This window comes from Lepisosteus oculatus, chromosome 7 (genome assembly GCF_040954835.1).
Source record: "Lepisosteus oculatus isolate fLepOcu1 chromosome 7, fLepOcu1.hap2, whole genome shotgun sequence".
NCBI lineage: Eukaryota > Metazoa > Chordata > Actinopteri > Semionotiformes > Lepisosteidae > Lepisosteus > Lepisosteus oculatus.
In genome coordinates, this window is record NC_090702.1 from 10904381 (window position 1) to 10927940 (window position 23560).

A 23560-nucleotide genomic window follows, 5' to 3' on the forward strand; every position below is an offset into this window, starting at 1 on the left:
TAATATCATTTATTAAGATATAAACTGTACATAGTTCAGTAATTGCCTTGTATTATTGAGTTTTCTAATATGCATAACATTTAAACCGCAACTGCATGCAGTGAAATACTGAATACTCCCGAGTTTACACTGATGAACTTTATTTTCTCTAAATGTTCTGCACAACGGTTCCAGAAACCACGTTGCTATGCTGCTCTACTTTAGGAAAAGAAACACCACACTCTGTTTATTCTTTGATATGACTGTTATGCTGGGCAATCAAGATCTTCAGCACTGAAATCCCAATGCGTAATTCTGCCATCAATTTACATGGTATTTTAAATGTACTTTTTAATGTGAGCAAAGAACTGACTCTGCCCTTAATGTCATGCTCTAAAACGTTTTGCTTATCTTTTCAAATGGATGCAAATAACAGGACTGTAGTAATAATCTGTCAGAATTGTTCATGATTTGCTGCTTGCACTTGCTTGCTGGCATTTGTATTCTTGTTGCACAAATCAAAATGGAACTGCAACAATCTGTCTTCTGAATAGATATCTGATCAGTGCTATTTTTAAAGAATATCAAATCTGAAAAAAGGCACCACTGTTTCTGGCCAAGTACTGAATTGATGTGTAATTGGTAATAGGAAACAGGAAATGCAGATGATTGTTAAATCAGGCTTAACTTTAATGACAGCTACACACATCAGGTGCTAAATTGTATCCACAGTGCAGTGGAATTTATAACACCATAAAAAGATGCTTGGTGTTAGTAATCTTAAACCTCCAAACCAATTAGATTTAAATATTAAATTAAAAATACATTTTCTTTAAAAAGATTCAAAATGAAAAAATAAGATCTGACATACTGTACCTATGGTGATAAAACTAGTGTGATGAAGGGGGGAAAAAACTGTTCCTCTATATTTTTCTAGTTTCAGTTTGTTTCTGTTAATTCTACTAATTTTTCCAGATTTGCTCAAAATACCCCTTTGGTCAGATAAGGTGCTCACTTTGTAATGGCAGGGAAAGTGATAATGCTATTCACTTACTGCAGCATTTATTTTAAGATGATGGATTAATAATCAGCAGAATACCAACATTTTAAAAAGGCTATGAAATTATGATGCATTGGAGAATCATTGAAACAATCTATTAAAAACATTACATCTGAAGATTTCAGTTTCAGACAGATTAAGGGCAACTTTAAACGTCTTTCTCATCTCAAGCATTTTTCACACTAGCATGAATCATCTGCAATGTGCAGAGAAGAGGATTTATTCCACTACATTTTGGTAACGCATCACTCACCAATCACAGTTCAGAAGGTGTTCACTTATCCTGTCAAAAAAGGACATGTATTCTGGAATAGCTTTAATAACTGCTAAAATAAATATGCTCAGGACATGTTCCGGGGTCTAGGCAAATCGTGCTCCTTTCCAGACTTCATTTCTGAAGATACAACGAACATACACTGAAGTTACATGGCAGCAACATCACTGTCAAGGAAAACAGCTAGCAAAACACCTGTACAAGTGGAGACAATTGCCAATGGGTCACTGCATTCCGACAAGCAGTGTCAGCACTTCCATACCTAAAATTCACTGAAGTAAAGACAAATAAAAAAACAGTTGTTTCTATTTCAAGAGTTGGCTCAAAGATTAATAATGCTTAACTATCAGAATTTGTTCAAGTTATTTATTTACCTGTCTAGGTTATATCACTATTTACATGACACAACTGTTAAACACTGCAATGCAATGCTGAAAACTCTAAGTAACACATGGCCTAATATACTTTTATTTTTCTTATTCTTTATTATCCTTTGATTGTTTTAAATTATTCTATTTTCACTTAGGAATCCTGAATGTTCAGTCTGAATAATGATTATACATACCTGGTGATGTATTAACTGTAACAGTTTTTACAAAATAAAAGATAATTGATAATCTAATAATAATAATAATAATAAACTTTATTTTATATAGCACCTTTAAAGGTGGCTTCTCAAAGCGCTTTACAGGATGAAAATAACAATAAATAAGAAGACTACAACAATAAATAAGAAAATTTCACAAGACAGGACACAATTATAATTACAACAATACAACAATAACAATAGAGGAGACCGTGGAAGATGGTATTAAGAAGAACAGAGGGGTGAAGAATGGAACCAGTTAAGTAAAGGCTTTTCTGAAGAAGTAGGTTTTGAGTCTGGATTTGAAGGAGTTTAGAGAAGGTGACTCTCTAATATCCTTGGGCAAAGAGTTCCAGAGCTTGGGGGCATAGCAGGAGAAGGCCCTGTCGTCCATACAATGTAGACGGGCTTGGGGGACAGTAAGGAGGGCAGAATTTGAAGAGCGGAGGTTGCGAGGTGGGGAGTAGGGCGATAAAAGTTCAGACAGGTATTGAGGTGCCAAGCCATGTAAAGCCTTGTAGGTGAGCATGAGGATTTTAAAGTCTATGCGGAATTTGACCGGAAGCCAGTGCAAGGACTCCAGGATAGGAGTAATGTGAACACTTGCACTAGACCTCGTCAGGATTCTGGCTGCTGAATTTTGGACATACTGCAGCTTGTTCAGAGTAGATTTAGATACCCCAGGGAGCAGAGCATTGCAGTAGTCAATTCGAGAGAATACAAATATGTTGATCAGCTTTTCAGCCACAGTTAATGATAGCATAGGGCGTAGTCTTGCGATATTTCTAAGGTGAAAAAAAGATGTTTTGACAGTATGCTGTACATGTGGGTCGAATGTTAAGCCAGAATCGAATATAACCCCAAGGTTTTTCAATTTTGATTGAAGCTCAAGTACAGAGCCATCTACAGACAGGGTTACAGGACTGGCTTTACGAAGTTGATGGGGGGTACCAATAAGCATGACTTCAGTCTTGTCATAGTTAAGATGAAGGAAGTTTTGAGTCATCCAAATTTTTATGTTAGAGATGCAATTAGATAGAATAGAGACAGCCACATCAGTGTCGGGTTTGGTATGGATGTATATTTGAGTATCGTCAGCGTAAAAATGAAAGCTGAGGCCATGTGATCTTAAAAGCTGACCAAGTGGGAACATGTAAATGCTGAAGAGCAAGGGGCCCAGTATTGAGCCCTGGGGGACACCAGACTTGACAAGACCAATTTCAGACCTGTACCCATTGAGAGAGACAAAGTGGCAGCTTTGACAGCTTTGAGAGAGACAAAGTGACAGCAATCTAAACCTCACAAGAAACAAGTAAGCTGTGAAATAACTGCTTTTAAGTGTAGAGTTGTTGTGTCTGGACAGAGGGGTCTGAATTAATGTAATAATAATAATGTTTCTTTATTAGCCCTATACAATTTCTTGCATTAGGAATTCGTCTTTTCGCATACCCCAGCTTTTCTCCATGGAGACACAGACACACAGACAGGGAGAGAAGCTAGAGGTCAGAGCGCAGGGTCTGCCATTGTATGGCACCCCTGGAGCAGTTAGGGTTAAGGGCCTTGCTCAGGGGCCCAACGGAGAAGGATTCCTCTACCGGCCGCGGGATTTGAACCGGCAACCTTCCAGTCACAGGCGCAGATCCTTAGCCAATTACTGTACTGAAAAGACACTGAATTTTGTGTGAACACCAGGTTTTGGTTACTGTTCTCCTTTACCAAGAACGACCAATTGCACATTTTTTTTGTTTTTGCTAAGCATTTGATTTGCATCCCAGTTACAACTTATAAGAAGGTGTCACACAATGAGCAGAACAAAAATCATGAAACCAACATGGCAATCTAGTCCTCATGAGCACGGCTGAGCAGTCCCTCTTTTTTGCAGCCCCGGTACAGCTACTGACTACCTCCGAGTTTTACATTTTCCACCTCATCTTATTACTAGTAGACGAATCATGCATTTCTGTCTACTACAGAGTAGTTTATGTTTTTTATGCAGTGGTTTACTTTTTTCAAAGCACAATTATCAATGGGTAAAAGTAGCTTTAAACAATCTAAAACATTGTTCTTTGAATTGTTATTTTTTCATAGTTTTTTATGATTCCATTTATTTACTGAGCTTGGACTGCTAGTTGCTAATTGCTAATTACACACTACATATATGCTTTTATAGGCTGGTAACAACAGCGGCTGTTTTAGCTATCCTTTTTACAAACGAAATCTTTAAGATATAGTATCCCAGATTTTTAAACTTTATATAAAATGAACAGTTCCAGAACAAAAAGGTTCAGTTGACATTATTATTTTGAGAATCTTGAGTTTCACCCTTATGTGGAAATGTATTTCCTTAAAATAGTGCTATTTATTAACTGGATATGATGTGCAGAAATTTGGAACCTTATGACAGAGTGGATTCATAGTTTTAAGCAATTTTGGCAAATTTGTATCACACACATTTGAAAGTAGTTGAAAGCTCAAAATGATTTCACTCTAAGTGTAGAAGAGTCTTCTTGAGTTTTATATGGTGTTATCAGATTTTAATTTCCATATAAGAGAACCTGCCCCACCTTCCAGAATGTTAACATTACAATTGCAAGGCAGATTCATTTACATTTTAAAAAATGACTATACATTGTTTAATGATATTATAAATACCTACCTATTCTGTTTTAAAGCATTACTATGCCTGAAATTATATGTTTAAATAGACCATCATGTTTACCGTTCACTGCAGTAGTTCACAATACATCAAAAGAGTTCAGTAATACGGTATGCAAAAACCACAAAGGCACACAGTGTGAACAATAAAACCTGAAGAAGTGTACTCGAAGGCAAACAACATACACGGTAGCATGGTTGCAAAGTATTAATTAAGAACAGACTGGCAACAGGATTTCCTTAATGTCTCAACAATTAAGCAGCCTCTTAATCACAACAAGATCAAACCTTTCTTTCAGACAACAGGTGTTACTGAAGGGGACAGTCTGAGGATTTGGGGAATTTTGGGATTTTGGTGGCATGTCGAACCTCGTCAGACATTACAAGCAAAAATAAAAGTTCAATAACATTCAATCTGTACAGTATATAAGCTGTATGTAGCAACTACAAGGAAATTCTATGCAAGCATCATGCCGAAACACCACCTTACACATACTGCAAAAAACGATATTAAAAGAGATAAGGAAGATTATGCTACCTGGAATACAGTACGTCTTCAAATGAAAAACTGGCCTAAGGAAATAAGTGCTATATCTCACATTTAGATTGAACTCGGGGTTAAAATGGAACAAAGACATGCATGCTGTTATGAAAAAGAAAGAAGGAGTACTCTATTAGCTTGTGAAATCTGTAATTTCCTCTCAAGAATACAATGTGAACACATTTTACACCTTCTATTAATTAGATAACTTTGTACTAGTAACCAGGCATGTACAGTAACTGTAGAGCCAGGATGTCTTTGTTCTAATTGTATATTTTGCAATTTTAAACACTCTTAATAAATTTTTAAAAGTTACTAATATAAGTAATATTTGACAAAGCTGACTACTATCCTTTCTTCCTCTCATATTGTGTAACAACGTATTAAAAGAGTACAGAAACCTGTTTTAGTTATTGTTGTATAATGCCCCAGATAATCTACATTGACACCAAACTGCAACTGCAAATGAATTAGAAAGCAAATGACAAAAGAAAAACCTGGGATTACTACATTGTGAGGTAAACACTTGAAATGTAATGGAAAAATACATATTACTGGAACTGACATATTCACTGTGTGCATGACAAATATTTTAAACATTTATCTCCCATTGAACATTAACCCAACATTAGAAAAATGACAATGACATTAGACAAAGTGCATTACCAAATGTCGTAAATTACGCTATTGCATAATTTAAAAATGTTGGTAACCATCACATATTAATAAAGACCCAAAAAGCTAATGTGTAATGTGAAAAGCAAAGTCTCTCCTTTTCTTCAAAACATTTGGTTTCACCTGCTTTACACTTCAAAAGACGTTTTGGCGATTTATGTATTTATCACGTTCAGACACTAAAACCGTATGAATGATACAATGACACTGCACATGATAAAGTTGATAAAAAGCCTTTAAAGTACACTGCCTCAAAAAGGAAACACTTCATTGCCTCCATCAAAAAAGAAAACAAAACAGGTGTTTAAAGACAGAACAAGAATGCACAAACTGATCATTGGTACCACAGTACTGAAACGCAACGCACAGACGACCACAAGATATTACTGCTTCCTATGACTGGATTTGCATTTAAATTGATCAAAACATGAACAGAAGTTAAATGTATTCTACTGATCCAGGTAGTACTCAGCAGTATTGTGACTGTGCCTAGTGCACAATACTAAATGGGGGAAGTTTCATTCTGCAATAAAAATGACTTTGATAAGCTTGCCATAAGCCAATAAGCAAACAAAATGTGCCTGTTTGTAGGCCGCAGCAGGTAAATGTCATTAATGCAGTTACTGTAATATAGAGCACTTACATATTCCTGGCCAAAACTGCTCACCATATAAAGCATTTCAATCAGGCTATTGTGTAAGCTGACGCAGAATGGAAAAAGTTAGAACAGCCGCCCTTGAACTTTTAATTGAGCTACAGTGTTTAGCCTGTTAAGTAGGAATATTTAGAAGACAAAGTGACTGTTGCTGTAAAAAAAAAACCACTTAAACAGATATCCATCCATTTTCTAATAACTTTAACCAATTTAAGGTTGAGGGGTCTCAGAGCCTTTCCCCCCAAGCAATAGGTGCAAGGCAGAGAACACCCTGGATAAGACACCAGTCGCAGGGCGCACACAGACACATACTCACAACCGGGACAGTTTTCCCAGAAGTCAATTAACCAACCAGTATGTCTGCGGATTGTTGAAGGACCAGAGCATAAATAAATTCCAAGTGCCATATAATACTGAATACTCAGGGTTTCCCACAGTTGTTAAGAGAGGTTACTTTTTTCATGCAGTTAAACCATTACTTAATGTCTACCTGCTATTTTGAAGGCCAGTTATTGGACTAAAGCCTTCTCTTCTAACATAGTACAACCAGAGAGCAAAGTAAAACTTGTGACAACTAGCATTGGAAAATGTACTGTATTTGTGTTCAAAAAAGAAAAAAATATGCTATATATAATAACACAAATAAAGCAACCACACACCTGGTACACACTCCTGAATTTGTAACATATTCAAGATGTGGCAAACCTTTTAGATAAGCCAGACATAAAACAGCCTTCTACATTTTATTTTGACTAAAAATAGGTATATTTTGTAGTTATATTAACCTGGAGAGAGCTTGGCTATTCTGCCAAAAAGCATGGACAACAACTGCACCAAGTCACTGTGCAAAGTTGGTACTTACCTAACAAGACTTGCAAGACTTTACTTTTTTCTCTTTAGCTTTTGCTATAATTTAATATAATGTATGTTGCCCTTAGAAATATTCAGTTTGAGCTTTGAATAAAATATTAAATTGAAAAAACTGTATGCATCATTTTGTATTTTAACAAAAAATAATACCAGGGATATCAAGAAGGGTCTGATTTTTTTTAAAGCAACTGTACATGTCTGATGATAGTAAATCCTGGATTTATTCAAAGATTATTATTTAGGATTAACTTTTTAAATGAGAAATAGGAAGTGGCTTAGTCCCATTATACCACAATCAGTACAAACTCTTACCTAGTAAAGATGTGGGTGTCCTTAACATTGTCATCTTGGATCTGGGCCATATTTCAGGGCTCTCATTCTGTACAGGTCACCCCAAAAGGTGTCAGTTCTCAGGGAAAACCTGTACACAGATGACCACAGCCCCTCTAATTGAGACAGAATTAGTTAATTCTACCCCCAAGCACAGTAGAAACAAACAAAATATTGTCATCATGCTATCTCTCTTGCTTCACACTTCTGATATACAAGGACCAAAAGTGAGAGCAGAGCCATCCGTATATACTATTTCATGCTTAGAGCTACTGTGGCGATTTAACCTACATGACACAATGTATGCATATTAATAGAAATTTATAAAGCATACATTTGCAGTACAAAATTGCTCAGATATCAAGGATATATTAAGGAGTGGTGGCTGAAACAGTTCTTGAAGCTTAACTATCTTTCTGTAATCATTTCCTCATGTAGCTCCCTCATAGTCCAAATTAAGTCAACTAAAAATAACGACCCTGTACTATCAAAGGACACATATATTCTTTCATATAAATCAAAGGCCAGACGCTGTCCTTTTCTCAGCCCTTCTGAAGCAGTGAGAAACATCAACTGTGTTGTCTTTCTCAGAACACAAAGCAGCCAAGATGCAATCACCAAGGACTAGTGAGCCCATATGTAATTAATCCTGAATCTCAGCACACAGAAACCCTTTGCCTGGATATTTTTTTCTTTGCACACAATTCCCCAAATGTTTGCAGCTTATGACAGAAAATAACTTATGCATTATGACCATGAACTAAAGATGAACCCCTAGAGAGAGCACGATCCAAACCTGAACTGAAGTTGACATGTTCAAAGAAAAGTCAGGGGTAGCTGCCCTATGAGAGTATGAAAGAAAGATGCCAGGGGCTGGTCTGATCTAAGACTGCTATCTGTGGTTTCCACACATCAATCATCACCATACAAGCAAGACAGGACAGAGAAAAGGTGCATCCATTACTTCAGAAATAAATTAATCCACCTGCTAACGCAATAACAACAAAAAAAACAACTTCCAGTCAAAGTATTTACAGACTAGTACTGTATTCAAAGATACATTTATAAGGTAAAATTTGTTTTGTATGTTTTTGAATTCATAGAAGCCTTGTTTTATTATTTTTGCACCTAGCCATTATGCGTCTGCTTTGTTTTTGACCCAATAAAAAAAGGCAATAAAACTATTACATATCAAATGAATGGGCACTTGCCAGGTCTGGCTCTTCCTTGTTTTCTGACCAAAGATAAACAACTCGGCCAAAAAAAACATTCTTTAGGCTCGATGAAAGTAATGTAATTCACAGACTCATTAAGCAATTGACATTTCACTGCAAGACATCGTTTCCATGTACAGAACACACAGAAACACAGAAGAAAACAACTCTGTAATCATAAATCCTCAAGTTTGTGTCCATTTTATCTGAACACTCCATTTTTTGAATTAGTACGGCTTGCAAAGTGCTTCAGCTCTGTTTTAGGAACAGTCAGCAAGCCGTGACCAGCAGTTATGTTAATGATCCATTCTAAAATGTGAGAAAGGCAGAACCCCTTGACCTCTCAGCTAGCAGGCAAAAATGCCGATGGTTCAGCTAAAGGTAGTCCAGGCCACTGATTAATGTGATGACACACTCCAAACCACCAATATCTTTACAGAAAGGTTTGACCATCAAAGCTATTCAATCTATTCCATCTTTTTCCCCCCAGTGCTGTATAACTAAATGATGCCGTAGTGCCTCTGGACTCTGAAGCCCTTTTATTTTCAGCCGGCCATGTCTCTGTACCTGCCATCTGTGAAAGGTCAGGAACAGGAGGTCTACATTTTCCCGAGAACGGGACAGACGAGCAACTGTAGTCTAACAAAATTTACTGTTCCTATTTTTCACAAACATCACACAGTATTTTATCATGGGAGCCAGGACTAGCCAACAACAACAATTAGAGTAAGAAAATAAAAAAATAAAACACTTCAAAACTCATTTAGCATAGGCTGGTTTAAACTTCACAATCAAAATGAGAGACTGATTAAAACACAATACTCGGGCTGTTTCATTAATTTCCCTAAAATCAGACTGTATATTAAATCCCATTTATGTTGACAAATCATTTACAAATCATTCACATCTGTTAGATCTAGACAATGTAAGGAAGCAATGAAAACCACATTATAAAGTAACATAACAATAGAGATATTGCAGCTGAGTCCAGAAAAGAGTGACGTAACACATTCTTAGGCTTAAAGGAATGCCTTAATGACCAAAGAAACTAAACGTTTTTCTTCATTTTTAGCAGAGCAAGTATTGAAAATCGTCAAAGGATGGAGAAAATCAACCCAATGAACCTTTTCAAAACCCACACTGAAACATGAAGTACAGGGTAAGCTGAAACTACAGGGAAGTGAATTTAAAACTTAGGACAAGAGGCATGTATTTTTACACAAAATATTGCATGAGTCTGGAACAAGCTACCACCCACGTAGTTTAAAATGGCACCTCCTCTTCTTTCAAAAATGGTTGAAGAAATCCTCGAATCAATTAGCTACCAGAACCCAAACAAGCTACAAGAGCAACTATTTGTATGGTCTCCATCTATTTTTTAACAAATAGCAAGCTCACCTTCTTAACACACAACTGTAGGTTTAATCAAATTTAAAGGCTGAAGTGCAAACATATTTTTTAGCTTTATGCAACCAAATCAGCTTTGGCAATCACAACTCATCTTAGAAAAGCCGGCGTGCAGTATGGCACCACTGCCATACTGCACGCCGGCTTTTCTAAGATGAGTAAACAGATAAACTGGGCTCCTGAACAGAATAAGCAAGAGGGATGAACAGACCCTTTAATCCTAAACAGGGGGGAGCACTACATCACAATATAACTACAATGCAACTCTCCCAGCACAAAGAGATAATCTCACGTACCAACCAAACTTTGTTAAATAATAGTAACTCTCTTATAATGTAGGTTTCTTGGATGCCAGTCCTTCAAAGGAAAAAATCAACATCATTATTTATAAAATTAGCTGCATTAAATTCCTTTATTTGATCTTATTCAAACAGTACTACGGTACAGTGCTAACTGCTCTGTTTCCTAGTTAAAGGACTAAGAAAGCAAAGATCTGGCACTAAGCAAGAGAAATACAACCATCGCTAGCATGCATATGAATGAACAGAAGCCCACACACTATACACTGCATACACACATAAACATCAAAGTCAGCTCCTACTGTTCTTTCCTTTGTTCGGTTTCGTACATTGTATACTGCCGTTAGACTAACAGTTTCACACTAGTAATTAGCAAAGTACTGTACATAATAGCAACTGTATATAACAATTTTTATGTTTGTATATGTGACTTAATTTACTTTCCCTAAATAAGTATCCATTGAAAATACAATTTCTAAACCTTTTGGACATTTTTATGTTAATACTAAAGATTATAATGGCATTTTGTTTTGTCTGAATGTTTTTTTACCTGTGATCCCAATGTCCTTTACTGACATCCATAATGGTGTCATTGTTTAAAATACTTTTAAGTACCCCTCCACAACAATTCTGTTTGTTCAAACTATTATAGTTTTAAGTACTATAATAGTTTATCGGTATAAAAATCAATTTTAAAGATTTCCAAAAGGAAGGAGAAAGAACCAAACTTTATATATTGTTTTGAAAAATATATTTTCCTTTAGATTAATTATGTTTTTATTATTCTTGTGAAGCAATGGCTAAGCCATTGGCCTGAATAAAATTAGCCAGGAGTAGACCGCATGCAGTTCCCTGTGTGTTCTAGTACAATACAAATAAATGACAATAACACCATTTCTTATAACCTCCAATAAAGATGAGAGCCAAGGCTAACTAGTCTTATATTAGCAATAGTGTTACAAAGGAATGAGATATTATTATCAGCAATGCAAGCAAACTGGAAAGCTGCTCTGTCACTTATCTTCTCACTATAATTCCTTTACAATCATGCCTCCAGTCAACATAAGAAATTTGATATGTATTGAACAGATCAACCCACAGACCTATAGGCGCTGTTGCTCAGCTCAGTGGCTGTTCAGAAGTCTTGAAAAAACATTAACTAGATAAGATCCCTACATGTGCATTGCATTTCTTGTGTAAATTAAAAAAATTAAAATGCCTTTACTGTAAAAGGTATGTAATTAAACCTTCTGTAACATGTGGTGAACTGAGAATGGACAGAAACAGAGAAGAGATTAACCACATCTGTGCTTTGGCTCTGAAATGCCAACAACAATAAAGAACCATTACAAAAAGCGGAGGTACAGAGAAGACATTAGCATTTTATAGTCTTCTCAGCACTTTTTGTACAGCAGTGTGGCATGGTTTTCATAAGGTTTAATTTAGTAACACTATGTCACCCCCACTACTGCAGAAAACTGCAAAGCAGCAGAGCTAGGACTGAAACTTGTCTTCTCATATCAGAGTGTGCCTGCCAAACCAAAACAGGCACTGATAGCTGGTCTGAGAGGATGCTCCTAAAACAGAGCTCATGTCAAAGACTAACAAACTATCCTGTTTGAAATTCACCAAAGTGTACCCATTTTCATATATAAGTCAAATCCACAAGGCAACTCTTAATTCATATGAAATTCCTTTACTCTCTCAAATGCCTTTCTAAATTTGTCTTTCACAACCATTTTTTAAAAAGAACATGCTGGACACCCTTGATTGCTTTTTTCATGGTCTCACTGTGTCTTTGTGTACACTGGATAATGTTTTTCTTGAACTATAAAGGTGACAAGACGTGAACATTAAAAAACCATACACACAATACACTCTGGAACAGGTAGAACATATTGTTTTTAAGGAAAGAGTCATTTCAGCTTACAGAGCCTTGAAACACTCCCATCTGTTTCCTGCCCTGTAAGAACACACCTGTGAACTATTTCTTTCAATAACAATTCTCGCAAACAGATCTGAACAAAAATGCCTTCTTATCTTCAAAGACAACTCCAGATGGTATACATTTCTCTGATCAAGCTTACCATGCTGTTGTTCTACTTTCAATTCCTGCTTTACAAGACAAACAAAATGTTGCCACTGCATGTAGTGTTTGAAATAAATAACTCAAAGTACATAATGGTTTAATATTATGTTTAATAAATACATATAATATAATATGTGTAATAAATATAACATAATTGTACTTAATATGTAAACTATAAAATGCAGGCTGAGGAAATGCCTAATTTTAAACTAAACTGATGCACTGATAATGACAATATCATAAAATTAACGTAATACAGGCTATGTGGTTTATAGATTAGATTATAGTGAAATATCCTTATTGGCATTGAAGAAAATTCATTGGTTGATTTGCAACAATAATGCATCAGCTGATTTGATACAGATGGTACCTAAAGTAACTATTTCTCAGTTGCACCAAGTTAAACACTACACTTGCTTAATAGCATTTCAAAGAAACAATTATACAGTATATTTAATTTGTATATATAAAGTGAAAGTGGTCAAACAATATAAATTGATATCATTTACATGATCAGGTTAGGATCATTACTTGTATGCAACATACAGTACCAATTTGCAAAAAAAGTGTTTCATGTACTGTAGCTGATCAATATGTGTTGTGAATGAATAAACATAAAGTGAAAAGAAAATCAAAACAAAAGAGATATAATAAAGTGTTGGAAATGAGCTTTTCAACAGATCAGTTAAGAATAAATATGAAAACAATACATCCACAATCTGTTCAAATGAGTGTGAATGTATTTTAGTCTTAAAATATGTTTTAGTTTAGTCTGAGAGCAATAAACCAAAATATTAATTTAGAGGGGCGTTTTTGCAATCCACCATTAAATACATAGGACGCAAAAGTGGGTTTGAAGGTTTCTATTACACATTTGAAACAAGAAAAGGTAAGTGAACTTCTCATGAGCATTATTAATGGATGAGCATTGTGTTTAAAATCCCCATTCAAGAGTCTGCACTACCATTAAAAAAACACATTCAGAAGAAGAAGCCACTTAAAAGGGCACTATGCCCCAGAAATATAATCAATATCCCTTTATTATAAAGAAAAATACTTTTAACAGTTGGAAATAATATAGTAAAACCAGAAATCACATGAAATTCCACAACATGAGTAAATACAGCTTAAGCTGTTCTTTTCCCCAATTCAAACAATCTGTAATTAATGATATCCTTTATTCAATAATTGTCAAAAGCACTGATCCATGCATAATGTTACTGGATTTACTGTACCTTCCATATTGAGAACACCATATACTGTATATCCCCCACAATTAACAGGGTCTCACCAAAGTCCTGGCACAGGTTTTCAAAATGTTGCTGTATTCATGCTTTTTCAGTAAATAATTTAAAATAATTATATATGGCTGTGGCAGTGGTTTTATAGGTCATCCTAAGTCACATCTGTTTAAAAACTGAGAACACTCAAATATTGATAACGTAGATAGTGAAACTCTGGTCCTTCAGAGAGGAAGGATATTCGGATTTCCAAACTCTCTCTAATTTTAACAAGTCAGCTTTTTATTTAATGGTTACCTATAAGACCTACAGGACTTGGTCTCTCCTGGGTTAGGGATAGAAACCCCTGCTTTTTAGCAAATGTTGAACTGTAAAATTGTCAAAGCAGATAAGGGCATTTCTAAATCTCTATTACATCTAGTAAGAAAAAGACTGAAAACATGCAGAAATCATGGTTCACATGACTCCTGTGACTCCTGTATGATTTTTATGTTTTTTTTATATGTTGGTTTCTTTTTTTCTAATAGTTATGCTAATTAAATAAGGTCAGGAAACAGTAATGCAGTTTTGATGTGTTTCATTGTCTTTCAATTGTTACAATACATATAATATACAAGGTTGTGAATCCTGAAACATCGTCAAAACAAACAGTTGTAAGAGTGACTTTGATCTTTATGCAGCAACACAGTCTTTATTAACACACTAGAACCACAGGAAGACAAATAAGCAAGCATATTACACACCAAAAGAGAAGAAAGGGGAAAAGTCATAAGAATTATCTGATTGACAGGATCGCTGTCAACATCAAGGGAGGGGGGTCACTTCATTTTCAGTTATACAAAAAACATATTAAGCTCCATCCTCTCTCCACCTATTTTCCAAAGCAGGATTACACTTTGTAGGTTGTCCTCAGCTAGGGTTAAATGGACTTGGACTGCCCTCACGGATTCATCAACCTTTCAGTTAAGGTTATGAGATGCTAATGGCATTGGACAATTTGCGTGGCTAGGCTTTTATTTGGACAGATCGATAAAGCCAGACACTGACAACACACTGTACTACTGTAACTACAGTAGCATTGCAGAAAGAGTGTTGTTTTTGATGGTGGCATCATGGTCTCCTACTCATTAATCAAATACAACAGACCCCAGGATTTCTACAAGCTGGCTGTAATGCATATCACACAAAGAAGGCCGTGCTCATCCACCTGAATTCAATAACAATTAATGTTACAAAGCAAAGACTAACTAACAAGCAGAAGAGCCAAAGACAAGATGAAATTGCCAGACGTCTATAAGTATGTGACACCAATAAATATCATATATTGCAATCAGTTATACCTGCTTGAGGGTTATCCTGTATGAGTCTCCTGCAAATCCTCCTGTTATAAAAATGTGCATCTACAGTGCAGTCCATAAGTATTTTGACAGTGACAATTTTTTTTTGTTTTGGCTCTGTACTCCAGCACATTGGATTTGAAATAAAACAATGACTATAAGGTTACAGTGCAGAACGTCCACTTTATTTTGACAGTATTTAGGTCTATTTTGGGTGAACCATACAGGAATCATAGCCCTTTTTATACATAGTCCCCCTATTTCAGGGGACCAAATGTAATTTGACAATTGGCTTCTCAGTTCAGTTTTATTTGTAAGCGCTTTTTACAATGGACATTGTCACAAAGCAGCTTTACAGATTTCCGGACCTAAACCCCGAGTGAGCAAGCCAAAGGCAACAGTGGCAAGGAAAAACTCCATAGTCTAAGGTAGGAAGAAACCTTGAGAGGAACCAAGGCTTGAACGGGAGAGCCTATCCTCCTCTGGCTGGCACCGGGTTAAATTAGAATGAACACATATGAGAGCTGTCTGTATTCTATTACATGGTGGGAAAAGTGCAATCAATTATGGTAATGCCCAACAGCATCCGGAATGTTCAGTTGGTTTCCTTCAGTTGCTATTCCTAAGTATTTATCTGAAAGCTTGACTAAACAAATATGTTTTTAGCCTAGATTTAAAGATTGAGAGTGTGTCTGAATCCTGCACATCTTTGGGGAGGCTATTCCATAATTGGAGAGATCTATAAGAAAATGCTTTGTTGCCAGCTGTGACTTTTTTTAATTCTAGGAACATCTAGGTCACCCGCTCAGTTGTTTCTTGGCCAGCTGTGTGTCGTTGCATTGTTAGTTCACGCACAAGAGAGCTTACAAAAGGTCTAGAGCTGATTCTAGATGTGTGGCATTTGAATCTGGAGTCTGTTGCTGTTGTCTCTCAACATGAGGATCAAAGAAGTGTCAATGTCAGTAAAGCGGGCCATCATGAGGCTGAAAAATCAGAATAAATCAATCAGAGACATGGCCAAAACATTAGGTGTATCAAAATCAACTGTCTGGTACATTGTTAGGAAACAAGAATGCACTGGTGAGCTTAGCAATACCAAACGACCTGGTAGACCACAGGAGACCACAGTAGTGGATGACCGAAGAATACTTTACAGGATGTAGGCATAGATGTGTCAAAGACTACCATAAAGAGAGGAATACACCAACATAATCTCAGAGGGTTCACCACAAGAAACAAACCACTGATAAGAAAGGCCACAGAAAGGCCAGGTTACAGTTTTCTAAAAAGTACATTAAAAAGCCCCTAGAGTTCTGGGACAAAGCCTTATGGACAGATGAGACAAAGATTAACCTGCCCCAGAGTGATGGAAAGAGGAAAGTGTGGAGAAAAAAAGGAACTCCTCATGATCCAAAGAATATCACCTCATCTGTGAAACATGGTGGAGGTAGTGTCATGGCTTGGGCATGTACACCTGCCAGTGGAACTGGCTCACTTGTCTTTATTGATGAAGTGACTTTATATGGCAGCAGCAGGATGAATTCTGAAGTGTACAGAAGCATCTTATCTGCTCAGATCCAACGAAATGCCTCAAAAAACTAATTGGACTGCAGTTCACCTTGCAGAAGGACAACGACCCAAACATACTGCAAAAGCAACTATGGAGATTTTCAGGGTCAAAAAGAGGAATGTTTTTGATCGGCCAAGTCAATCACCCGACCTGAATCCCATTGAGCATGAATTTCACTTACTGAAGACAAGACTGAAGGCAAAAAGCCCTTAAAGAAGCAGGAACTTAAAATGGCTGCTTTAGCAGGGAAGATACCCAGCGTCTGGTGATGTCTATGGGTCGCAGACTTCAGGCTGTTATTGATTGCAAAGGATTTGCAACCAAATACTAAACATGACAATTTTATTTAAGATTATGTTTATGTGTCCAATTACTTTTGGTCTCCTGAAATGGGAGGACTATGTATAAAAAGGGCTGTATAATTCCTATACGGTTCACCAAATATAGACATAAATTAAAGCTGACATTCTGCAATTTAACCTCATAGTCATTGTTGCATTTCAAAGCCAATCTGCTGTAGTACAGAGCCAAAACATCACAAATTGTGTCATTTTCCAAATACTTACAGACTGCACTGTATGTGAGTAAACAAAACTAAAGAAAAATAACACAGTTACATGTTTTAATACAGAAATGCATGCAGGAGGTAAGAGCCTGGAATGGGACTTTAAGACCTATAAGAAAAAAAAAACAGAAGGCAAAAAAGGCATTTATTCACTCTGTATGTTATATTAAGGCGCATTCTATATCTTGGAGAAAGATATAAAATGACTGTACATAATGGCTACCAAAATTAAATAAGCTATTTAAAATATTTATTTCTAATGTTATTAAAGGACACTTTCATAAACTGCTATCACAGAAAATAGAATACAAACTTTAAAGCTAACTTAAAATATCCATCTCATTTCCAGATACTATTATCTTCTCAAAGGGTAAATCAAGGAGGAATTAGGAACAATAGTAGAACAAGGAAAAAAATACAAAGGAAACTTCAAAAATACTTCCTTCCTTTCCCAAAATATAGGTAAAAGGTCTCATAATGTGTTATTATTTAGGAACATGAGTCTTCTAGCAGCATAAAGCAAATTACTGTCATTACTCCAACTCACACCAGCTTGACACCTTAAAAATATCTGGCCTTACAACATCATTGGCTTTATACGCCTTGAGGCATGTGAGCAAAAAAATGTTCATTATGCAAACATGCAAACTTGTGAGTAAAATATAAAAGGGGGGGGGGAGTACCCGAGGGCTGTGACTGCAGAGCTGAACTCTCTTGGAATGCGTAATGAAACTCCTTCCATACACTATAAAAAGAACCTACTCCCTACCCCTTATTCCTCACCTACCCCACACAAACATGTTCATACAAATACACACAGCAAAAAATATACGCATCTTCATTTTCTTATTGAAACCCATTACTGAAGGTTGTTACACAATTTCAAGCCTACCACACGTTTTAACAACCTGTTACATTATAAGAAACCTGTGCTTGTACTGTAAATGCAGAGCCATTAATTGGAGGATGTATGTCCAGAAAGGGTTCTAACTGGCAAGTCTCAAAATGCTAGCAAAGCCAAAATCCTAACCCAACACAGCTAAGATTGGTAGACTATTACAGAACAATACTATGAAAACTAGCTCAGAATCCCAATGTCACAGTAGCAGTGCCACCTGTGCTTCAGTAGCATATATGTTAATAAACTTTGGGTTGAAGTATAAGGTCTGAGAAAAAAATCCCATCTGTGTAATAAATGACTTCTGAATTAAACCATCTATCTTCATAATATGATTTCAGTCAAAAATACTGATCAATTTGTCATTTTTGACATCACAAAGGCCTTGTTCCATGCCGAACAGAAATTAATGCAGCTTGCGGCACTGTGTGTACAGCAGAAATGTACTTACTTACAGTGCAATTACAGCTAATGGTAATGACAAGTAACTAATTCCAATCACAATTACCGAGCAGTGGAAACAGAATGTTGCTAAATACAATTCTCACTACTTTTCAGTGAGGTGTCCTTAGAAAAGACTTCAAATTACTACCTCCATCCCATTTGGGATCACCAATTACTGGGATACATCAAAATAAAGCTTGTACCAACAGGAAAACTAGGACTCATGTATGTTTTCCCCTGAAACACACACTGTCAAAGCAACACACTTCTTACTTGCACTGAGACCCAGAGTGTCCAAAGTCAACCAAACCCTGTGGTGCTTAAAATCCTAATTCGCAATCAGTCATTTATTTTGCTGTATACTAAAATCCAATGTAACTCTCATCCCATACTGGCACATTTTTGTTCTCCTATACACACAGAAATAAAGAGAATACATTCTCTGTGGTTTGAATATGGCCAACAACTTTCTATTTAAATGTACGAACATTGCATTTGAAATGTTTAATATATGCTATCACAGCACTGATATTTTCTTAAACACATACAGGTATATTATTTTCTCTAAAAATACAAAACAAATGTATCAACTATTTATTGCTAATTCTACAAGCAAACACATTTTCAAATGACATTAATGCCAGGTTCTAGGTTTTACTATGGTGTAAAAGAAGATTTACGTTCAATATAGCAGGCTCTTAGTTGAGCATATCTTCCTGCTCTGCACTGTGCATGCACCTGATGCACAGGCTTTTGTGGTTTAGCTAGACCTTGCAAATTAAAATTAACTGCCAAAAGTATTATAGTTTGGATAATTATTTTAACACCATATGCATTTGAAAAACATACAATATTTATCATCTCATCTAAATCCTCTGGAAAATGTAAGACATATAGTGTGGACATATTAAAAATAATATCTTAGAAGATGAAAGATACTGTATAGTACTATTTCTTGCATTGTTTCACAAAGAATGTATCCCCAACTACTCTCTAGTAAAAAAACTTTAACCATCTACAATGCCAGTAGGAGTCTCTAACACAAGAGTGAAATACTCCTATTAAAACAAACTGTGGCTCAAACTTCTGTAAGATCTGCTTGAGCACATTATAAGATGAAGAGAAGAAATGTATCATCATCAGACTATAGATGATCTGTGGTGTTCTCCTAAGTTTCCCATTTTTGTTAACTTGATTTTCAGAGAACCACAGAAACTGCTCAAAAGAAAATGCTATTATGCTTAAAAGGAATGCCCAATCACTGAGGAATACAAACTCTTAACACTCATCTCAGGACTTGGCCTACAGGGAAGCAATTAAAATAACCAAAATTCCTTAGGTATTTTGATTTAGACATTGGGAAACTCACAATTAAAAGGTTTAGGAAACTCAGCAAGTCAAGAATTAATTTGTCAGCATGAGACAAAAAGAGTTAAGATGTACAAATTCTCAGTTTCTAAGGAACTAACACTTTAGGCAATTATGAGTCCCGGGCCTGTGAGGGTTTAAACCATTAAGGATTAAGTAATAAGCAAAAAACAGAAACATTTAATAAATTCACCAGTTACTATAACAAACTAGGCCTATATGTTCAACATACAATGGTAAACCCTTCGTTCATGAAAATATTATTCAAAAATTAATTAATTTCAATTATATAAAAAAGTAAACAACAGTATTTTTTGGTTTGCTGAACACCAAATTATCCTAAAGATTGGTATGTTTTCAGGTGAAGCAACAACGTTGAGGCAGGAAGTACCAATACTTACAGTATGTTTCAGACCATGCATTCATACATAGTATGCATATCTCTAGAATGTCACAACTACCAACTAAGTGCTTAAAAACCTAAAGGGTAATTGCTAAAAACTAGCACATTTTAAACAATATTGTTTAAATTACAAAATATTTTTGGTACAGGCTGCATTTACATCTTACACTGTATTAAAAAAGTTTAGACTATAAACTTAAATTTAAAATGTACAATTACATTTCAGCACTTTTTGTAACCTTACCAGTCTGGTCATTTGTCAAGAAAACTCCAGTTCTCCTCAAAATCAACATTCAGGTCATCGAATTTAGTTAAAAATATTTTAAAAATATGAAGAGTGTATATGAAAAATAACCTCTATAACTGAATATATATTGATTACTTAAGCTGTATATTTCAACTTACCAATATTAAACATTTCAGACTTTAATGTGGAATTTAAACTGTCCAGCAGAGGGAGCAAACGGTAACAAGTAGAGTAGCATTGTATCACCATACAATCCAGACAATTCTAGCAATGGATTTTTGGCCCATTCAGTCATATAATGGGACTTCACATTTTTCTCACTATTACTCATATCAAATGTATTCTGCTGTTTTGTTTCATCTTACAGGTATGCTTAATGTTGTGGAAACTACGCCAGAAGATGATTAATGAAAAAAATTAAATCATTTATCTGGGTTAATCCAACGAATTTCTTTGTTATGCACATACCAATAAACCATGGTATTGCATCTAAAATAAAATCTCTCATGATTCTGCTTCGTGAGTATACACGGTACAAAAAAACAAAATAACTATCGAAAAATATAAAAAATCTAAATTACATTTTTATGTGATTGACGCAACACTAATTTCGATACGGTATTTTTTCTAAAACATGTCATTCCTTTGGCCATGGTCCACTGGTGCACTATTAACAGTAATATTAACCATCTTAAATACATATTCATGATTTAAGATGAGTCCATCACAACTAGATTCGCTACAACAATAATATTGCAATACAAAACCATTCTTAATCCGCAAACCTTTTTGTTTTGCTTTAAAAATAAATAGACACTGTGTGAACCGTATGAATTTAGGATATACTGAACATATCTATAGTCGGTAAAGATTAATTCTGTAAGATTACTGTTACAATGTTCAATTCCCTGTAGCCAAAATCCTCATGATGATGCTTGGAATAGGTTATGAAGTAAAAATATGCAAGAATTTTAAGAACTATCAGTACATTTTCTTTAATAGATGACACAAAACTCACGATTGACAGGTTGACACAAAGTAAATGATATCTAGCACCTATCCTTTAATTGCTATTCTGATCATTTCCAGATAATGTTTGAAAGCAGAAAAAAGACAAATTATATGGGAAAACATTTGACATTAAAAATGCAATTTGCAATTTACACTAAAATTACATTTCGAAACCATACAGCTGGCTGCTGGTATACAAAGGAGATTCGTAAGGGTCTAATAAAAATTGCTTTCTATCAATTATCACAAAGTTACATTAATGGACAAGAAAGCTGCGGCATTCAAGCTCCTTACCGTCGTACATAGGGGCCATCGGTGCAAGGACTTCTGTTATTCATGGCAAAAAAATGAAGCGAGATTTCAGCTTAGAACTCAATAAAAATCTGCCATCTTGAGCCACTGTCAGAGTCGCTGTCTCCTGCATTACTAGCCCAGTTCATCAGAAGGAAAAATATTAGAAATGCTCATCCAAGATTCTGGTTTAGGGACCAGTCCTCTGTAGAAATAGAAGGGTAGGATTTCTGCAACTAAACCCCACGGATCGTGAGTTTTGTTTTTGGCTCAAAAGTTGAGCCAAATTGCAGGTCTACTTCAGCTAATGGACAACATGTCTGTGGGGTCCCTGCAAAAGTTGCAATGGAGAAAGCCGAGGGAGTTTGGATATAATCGAATACCTATCGAATAGATTGCCGCTAACGAATAAAAAACATGGTCATTTATTTAATTATTTTACCATCTAACTTGTGCATATGTAAGTTTTAAGTCAATTATTTAGTATTCGTAATATCTGAAATTATATGCATGAACGACAAAACCATCCTTAGAAAATAATAATTTGTCTCTCCGCAACAAATGGTGAAGAGCTCTGAGCGACGTCTAATACTGTATATGTGACGCAAATTACTTATCAACAGTAGTAGTACTGGGGAATAGCAGGGTGGCTTCGTTCTCATGAGAACTTATATATAAAGTATATAGCAAAAGATCACAACTATAAATTGTTTTCAGGTTATTATTTTCTTAACACGCAAAATCCTTATCTTGGATTAATGGTAATTGTAAAAATGTTCTACATATTTTGAATGTCTGAAATTATTGACATTTTCTGTCGAAGTGCAAGATGTTAAATACATTTAACTATTAAACACAGTAAAATATTTTCATATGGCACGTAATGTGGTATGATGAAGACATCTCTATCGTAAACGTGAGGTAAGAAACATGTATAGTACAGTGCCTGTTAGTAATAGTATAACACATACCAGCAACACGTCTCATCTTCTGTCCCTTTAAAAACATTCCAAAAATATTAGCAGTAATTGCCCATTGAGTCTTTTAACCAAGGCAACATTGGAACTGCAAAATAATATCAGTGCGAAAAAACATAAGGCGTGACACAAAATGGATCAATATAGTAATATCACATAAACAAAATGAACACTTCTAAAGACGTATACAGCAGCATATCTGGAAGTCTTTTAATTAAAGGGAATTAATTCAAAACCATGCATCTACAGATTTTCAACGACAAGAGCCATTTTAAGATAATTTTAAAAGCAGATGTATAAGATGCGTGTGCATTATGAAATTTAAAAGCATTGCATTGTTAATGGATTTTCCGAACTTCTTTTAGCTACGCATATTTAGAAAATATTTATTCTAAATAAGCACCATAAATCACATAAAAGTTTTTTTAATAAAAATTAATAAAGCAAGTACTTGCTTAGAATTCAGCAAGTAGTAAATTCGTCCTTGAGTGGTGAAATACCTTCTACTAAACTGTCGTCAAAACTACATGATATCAACAAATCACTTAAGTGATATAACGTTTGCCGTAACATT

The 23560-nt window shown here is 35.4% G+C and overlaps 1 protein-coding gene across 3 annotated transcripts in view; it reads right to left on the reverse strand.

The window, feature by feature from the left end:
• Positions 1-22481, reverse strand: part of hipk2 (homeodomain interacting protein kinase 2) — a 117806-nt gene extending 95325 nt beyond the window's left edge. For 2 of the 3 annotated variants that reach the window (XM_006633762.3, XM_006633760.3), the window contains exon 1: positions 22013-22481. In XM_006633762.3, coding sequence (XP_006633825.3) covers positions 22013-22031 — 19 coding nt within the window. In that variant the 5' untranslated portion in view covers positions 22032-22481. Of the gene's footprint in view, positions 1-1292; positions 1440-22012 lie in introns of those variants that run through there. The other variant, XM_015353174.2, reaches the window with a different exon arrangement.
• Between the last annotated feature and the right edge of the window lie 1079 nt (positions 22482-23560).